Raw genomic sequence first — 6838 nt, forward strand, 5'->3', positions numbered from 1 at the left:
AGCATAAGTGCTAACCTGATTTTAAAAAAAATTTTAAAAAAAAAAAAAGAAGCTAAAACGTTAGGTTATTTCGAATGTCAAACATCTGTAGATCTACTAGTGATGAGGTATACATAGGTGGAAATAGACTGCGTTAGGTTATTAGGAATTTTTTATTTTCTGTGATTTTATTGAGATGTCGTACTGTATAGCCATCATTTTAGTCTATTTCCACCTATGTATACCTCATCACTAGTAGATCTACAGATGCTTGACGTTCGAAATAACCTAACGTTTTAGCTTTTTTTATTTTTTTATTTTTAAAATCAGGTTAGCACTAATGCTGCTTCATGCAACTATATTTATTTAATCGAGTACGATCTCAAAGCACATGTAGGATAACCAAGTATTCTAATGGTACCAAAAAAAAAAAAAAAAAAAGGTCAAATTAAAGTCAAAAAATAAATGACTTCAAAAAAAAAAATTAAAGTCACGGAGATATTTTTTGAAACTTACCAGACCTGACACACCAGAAAAAAATAATTACCATGTGGCTTTAGAAAATTATGTCTACTAAAGAAAATATAGGTAGACTTTTTTTTTAATTAAAAAATAAATTAAATGATTTTTTTAAAAAAATCCGTTAGTGAAAAGGATATATTTACACCATTTTGTAACTGCAGGGGTATATTTGCACCATTTTTGTAACGGCAGGGATATATATGCACCACTTTTGTAACGAGAGGCATATCTGCTCTAAATCGCAAAATTGAGGGGTATATTTGCACCTTTTCCCTAAAATAAATCCCCTCCCCACCCTCTAGACCAAGTCATGAGGAAACAGTAAACCTGATGATAAATACATATAATGTACAAAACGAGAAGACATGGTATCTTTACAGTTCAAACAGAGCCCTATCAAAGTTAAAACTGACATAGGACACCCAACTACCCAAGTGGCGATTTTGCTGCATTTTTTTCTGACAGTGACAAACATAATGCAACAGTGAACAAAAGGAAAAAGTAAGAAATCCAGCTTTCTCCCTGAATATGAAATTGTAAAGATTAAGGTGGTAAATTGGAAAAGGAAAAAAAGAAGAAGAAACAGATCTCTCCTTTTCCTCCTCACCCCATCTAGTCCAACAGACGGTCTATTCACTCGACGATCAGCAACTACCATCTAGCAAGGTAACAGAGAAAAGCCGTTTATTTAATTTTTTTAAGGTGTTGTCCAGGCCAAGGAAAGCTATGTTATACTATCTCGGGACAAGGAACTTCCACCTGGTGTTGACACATGAATTGTTGCCTGATCTGTTGCTGCCGAAGGCTCTGCTGGTGGAGCAGGTCTTGGTGCTATTGTGACATGCAAGCCCCTTTGTTGCCCTGCCTGCAGTAAGAAAGCAACTTCAGCTGCCGCCTCCTGCTTTACATGAAAAATAAGAAACATTAGAGATAACAGATCACTAGAAAGAAAAAGAAAATTAGTAAAAGTTGGATTGGTTGTGCAATTGGAGATATATGTCTTATGCCAAACACTAATTAGTAAATCCTCTACTATTTTCTTCATTTCTTACTTGATAGAATGGGATAGTGGCAGAGCTAAGTGGAGAGAAGGGGATCTAACTGAATCCCACTCGTGAAAATTTTAGTATGCAAATAGAGCAAAACCGGGTTTTTTGGTTTTATATATACATTTGAATCCCTTGATATAAGGAAAATATCTCATGAAGGGGCCAAAGGGGTCGAAAAATTGCTTTAGATCACAACATCAAATCTCTAATATGAACAATTTATTAGTTTTTTGAATCCTGGTAAATTCCTGGCACCGTCGCCATTGGAAGGAATTGTGACTAAGTAAACTCACAGCAAATGGATATTCTAGAATAGGCATGGGTATTGATGTTAGGTTTGCACATGAAGACGCAAAATCTTGAAATTGAGGCAACCCGATGCCATCAAAGGTACAATTTACATTCGCAGAAGCATGTCTCTAAAAATAAAATGTTTATATAGTCCAACTGTACTATCAAATACATATATACATATATACCGGACTATCAAAAAACTCTGGCAAATATGAACACTATTAATTTCATATATAAAAGTTCCAAGATGAATAGGACCAGATATATCAGAATAGATATAGAGGATTCCCGACTGATTTGGGATTATAATAAGTTCCATATTAAAAGAAGGGCAATATACCGTACACAACAATTATAAAAAAAATTACAAAACAGGACACAATAACCCAATGTTATTAAAAGTCATTGCTTGATCACTAAAAATGCATCACTTTTCTCCGTATACGTTGAATCTCATATAATGACTTCTAATTGACATGCGCTGTTTTATTTTGCTACCGTTTATTACTTTGTGATATGTTATGATTATGGAGCTGTGAGGACATCGAGAACAGTGAGAGTTCGGTTTGACACAGTGATGAGGACTATTGAGAGTCCGGTGGATACAAAGGTACCAGGTCTATTGTGAGTCTGGTTCTGACGGCGTGATATGGGGACTATTGAATCCATGGGAACATTGATATGTTTTTGTTGTGTGAGTGGGGATTTGGCTCCGTCCCTCATGAATCACCGACGTTGTACTCCCATGTGGTGTGCACACTGGTTCTGGTTTGTTGAGATTGTGGTTGTGGCCTGTGGGCAAACGGGTGCTGATTGATGAGTGGTATTGTGATCCGAGGCACCTGGTGGAGCATCGTGCTTAATAAAGTTTAGATCTTTACTATATTTCATGATTGATAACTACAACAACAACAGCCCAGTGAAATCCCACATCTTGGGGTCTGGGGAGGGTATAATGTACGCAGACCTTACTCCTACCAAGGTAGGATGGCTGTTTCCGAGAGACCCTCGGCTCAATAGAAGCATAAAAAGGGGGTCAGATAAGGTTAAAAGATTTAAAACGATATTGCAATGAAATAATGCAAGCGACACAGTAAAACAGGATAATCAAGGAATTCAAAGCGATATGGAAATGCAAATCACGAAAGCGGCACAGATAAAATAGAGTAATCAAAGTACAGAAAGTAGCAAATAATAACATAAATCAAAGCACAAGAAATTATAATGCGCTAATGCGCCTACTAATAAGGAAAGATAACGAGACTTATATACTAGCCTTCCACCCTAATGTGGGTCCTCCACACCTTCCTATCTAAGGTCATGTCCTCGGTAAGCTGTAACTGCGTCATGTCCTGTCTAATCACCTCTCCCCAATATTTCTTTGGCCTACCCCTACCTCTTCTGAAACCATCCATGGCTAACCTCTCACACCTCCGCACTGGGGCATCTATGTCTCTCCTCTTCACATGCCCAAACCATCTCAGTCGCATTTCCCGCATCTTGTCTTCCACCGAGGCCACTCCCACCTTATCCCGAATAGCCTCATTTCTAATCCTGTCGCTCCTAGTGTGCCCACACATCCATCTCAACATTCTCATCTCGGCAACTTTCATCTTTTGAACGTGAGAGATCTTAACTGGCCAACACTCCGCCCCATACAACATAGCCGGTCTAACCACCACTCTGTAGAACTTGCCCTTCAGTTGTGGTGGCACCTTCTTGTCACATAGCACTCCTGAAGCTAGCCTCCATTTCATCCACCCTACCCCAATACGATGTGTGACATCATCGTCAATCTCCCCGCTGCCTTGCATGATAGACCCAAGGTACTTGAAACTACTTTTCTTTTGGATGGCCTGAGCACCAAGCCTAACTTCCACGCCAACCTCCTGGGGTGTCTCACTGAACTTACACTCTAAGTACTCTGTCTTGGTCCTACTCAGCTTAAATCCTTTAGACTCCAAGGTATGTCTCCAATCCTCCAGCTTAGCGTTAACTCCGCTACGAGTCTCATCGATCAGGACTATGTCGTCCGCGAAAAGCATACACCATGGCACCTCACCTTGAATTTGTCGCGTCAATCTATCCATCACCAAGGCAAATAAAAACGGACTAAGAGCTGATCCTTGATGCAACCCCATCACAACTGGAAAGTGCTCTGAGTCCCCTCCTACTGTCCTTACTCTAGTTTTGGCTTCCTCATACATGTCCTTGATCACCCTAATGTATGCTACAGGTACACCTTTAGCCTCCAAACATCTCCATAGGATTTCTCTTGGAACTTTATCGTAAGCCTTTTCTAGGTCGATGAATACCATATGCAAGTCCCTCTTCCTCTCCCTATACTGCTCCACCAGTCTCCTCACAAGATGAATGGCTTCTGTAGTTGAGCGTCCCGGCATAAATCCGAACTGGTTCTCTGAAATAGACACGCCTCTCCTCACTCTCATTTGCCCGACTTAGGATTGCTGGAAGCCAACGCAGCTTAAGTGAATTTTGGTCGTGACAATTAAGATGTATGGCCAAATTAGATTGAGTTCTTTTGAAGTAGGGAGGTCCAAGTCTAAAAATAAACTTATTAGTAAAAGAAAGAACAAATAGACTATGTTTCATTTCATACAGAATTCTTGAGACAGCAAAAGAAGGAAATCACTAAAAGCTGGTTTAGCAGTGATCATTAATAAAACTGCAAATATCTGCGGGCAGACTTCAGCTCCAACTTTAGACTTGTTTTTAACTTATAAATACATGAGCACAGACAAAGCACTTACCTAGGCATTATTGTACATAAAACGCAAACACACTTATGCATAAACGTATCACTAAAATGAGCAAAAATGAAGATATGCATGTTAATAGTTCTGAGGATTTATGAAAACCAGAAAAGCCTCTAACCTGTCTTTGTCTTCTACGCTGCAATATACTGATACCCCAAGCCATGATGAAGCAGGGTAGAAAGAAACCAGCAGCACGGAGCAAAAAAAGCTGTGGAAAGGATCAACAAGATCATTAATCTCACACACTATTTACCTCTATGGATATGTCACAGAGTCACCACAGAGAAGAGGTATGATTTCATTTTATGATCCACTTACGGAAAAAAAGGCGGAAACATCATCATCATCACCTTCACCGTTTTCAAAAGCATGCCTCATTAACAGGAGGGCCATTAACTACACGACAGAACACATCTTTCAATGAGGTTACCAAGATCATGACACAAGGTTCAAATAAGAGTAAAAATGGCTAGAATAAAGAGCCAAACAGAAAGAAAAGACTGAAAACGTGATTTCATTACCACATCCACAATTTTTTGACACATCTTAAAAGATTCTTACCTAGTTCCCCTAATTTTGACATCCCTAAACGAGTACGGATACCTTCCCTACACACACTGAAGACCTTTTAACACATTTAGGCAGAAAGTGAACGTCATTTTTGAACGCTTTTAAAACCAGAGGAGAAAAGGGTAGTAAGAAGAAAAAAGACGAGGTACCCAAGAAAAAGAGAACAAAAGCATGAATTGCAGCATGGGATCTTCACCCCTCCACCTTCGTACTGCAGCACTTCCATTTAAAAGACAAATGAGCATGAACGTATGCACGCCCACAGGTGGACACATTTTTTAATATTCTTTATTAGATAAGGGGGGATAAAATCAGATTAAGTTTCTGTTTTTTTCTTTTTTCTTTTTTTGAATACTCCAGTGAAATGAGAATGTTCATTCCCTTTTTCTCTAAAATCAGGGACAAAATATAAGAATGTAATTTCCATGATATCTGATCACCATATTCCTCCAACTACTCTCAGATCTCGTGTTAGGTACCATTATGTCACTACTTAGCAGGAAACTTCAAATTTTCAAAAAATCAAGAAGGTTCTCTCCTCCCCAAAGGATAAATTCCTAATCCGCTTATCTTACTATCAGCCATATGAATGGTTTCTAATGCATACTCCACTTTACCACTACCCTATATTTAGCAAGTAACAACAGAATTTTAATAAAGTCAGAGAGTTACAGTAGCTCACAAATAAAGCAGCGGAACGACAAAATGCAGCTCCACTAGCACTTGCATCAGCATATTCATCATGGTCAGCCTCTTGAAGATGGCGTTCAGCCATCGAAAGAAGTCGAGGGTCATTTAAGTCACCCTGAGTGCCAGCCACCGTCCAGCCACCACTGAAAGAAAAAATTCACATGGATGAATCCATTAGTGACAGATTAAACAGAAGAATTTCAGCTGATCAGATCAGAAAGGCATGCTGACATGTTTGGATTGCTCTATGACCACAAGAGTACTGCAAGAGGAGAAGCATCAATAACCAATAACACCACAAAAAGAAGGGAGGAAAAATATACCCACTATAGTCCACTGATTATTGGAAGACGCGGGTCAAAGGTAGCATTAACAACAAAAAGGGGCACCAAAAAAAAGGATTCTCCAGATTAACAAAGACCAAATTACGCATTAATTGTGTACTTTGAGGAAAACTGAAAGATAAAAAATTTCAACATGTCATAAAACCCTTAAAATGAGAGAATAAAAAAAGTGTGATGTCTACTTCTAGTTCATCTTTCTGTATCTAGGTTTCTTAAGAAGCTGCTTTCCTTGGTGAACTAAAAAAAAACTATCAAGTTAGTGAGGATTTTCCTTTTCCTCTCCTTTTTACTAAAAGGTGTGAATATGCATGAGTCTCACTTTCATTTTCAATATAAATATATATTATATGAACATAAATGCAATTACAAAAATGAAGGGAAATTCTTTTATGGTAAAAATTGCCAATTATAAACATAATAATTGCCAATCAGCATCATAAACTGATGGCCATTCAATATCGAGTAACATGGATCGATTTTAGTTAGTGAAGAATTTCTGTTCTCCACTGTAATATGATAAAAAGCCCACATACGGCGAAAACTTTTTGTTGCCGTTGGAAAAAGAATAAGTCCCGCTCCTATTAACATAGGGACTGGAAGTGGAATGAAAGGT

General features: G+C 38.4%; 1 protein-coding gene across 2 annotated transcripts in view; it reads right to left on the bottom strand.

Moving 5' to 3' along the window:
• Nucleotides 1-812: 812 nt before the first annotated feature.
• Nucleotides 813-6838, bottom strand: part of LOC132603443 (uncharacterized) — a 22185-nt gene continuing 16159 nt past the window's right edge. For both annotated transcript variants that reach the window (XM_060316510.1, XM_060316509.1), the window contains 4 exons: nt 5874-6024; nt 4940-5017; nt 4740-4829; nt 813-1399 (listed from right to left, as the gene is read on the bottom strand). In XM_060316510.1, coding sequence (XP_060172493.1) covers nt 1226-1399; nt 4740-4829; nt 4940-5017; nt 5874-6024 — 493 coding nt within the window. In that variant the 3' untranslated portion in view covers nt 813-1225. The remainder of the gene's footprint in view (nt 1400-4739; nt 4830-4939; nt 5018-5873; nt 6025-6838) is intronic.

The sequence above is a fragment of the Lycium barbarum genome, chromosome 7 (genome assembly GCF_019175385.1).
Source record: "Lycium barbarum isolate Lr01 chromosome 7, ASM1917538v2, whole genome shotgun sequence".
In the NCBI taxonomy this organism is placed as follows: domain Eukaryota; kingdom Viridiplantae; phylum Streptophyta; class Magnoliopsida; order Solanales; family Solanaceae; genus Lycium; species Lycium barbarum.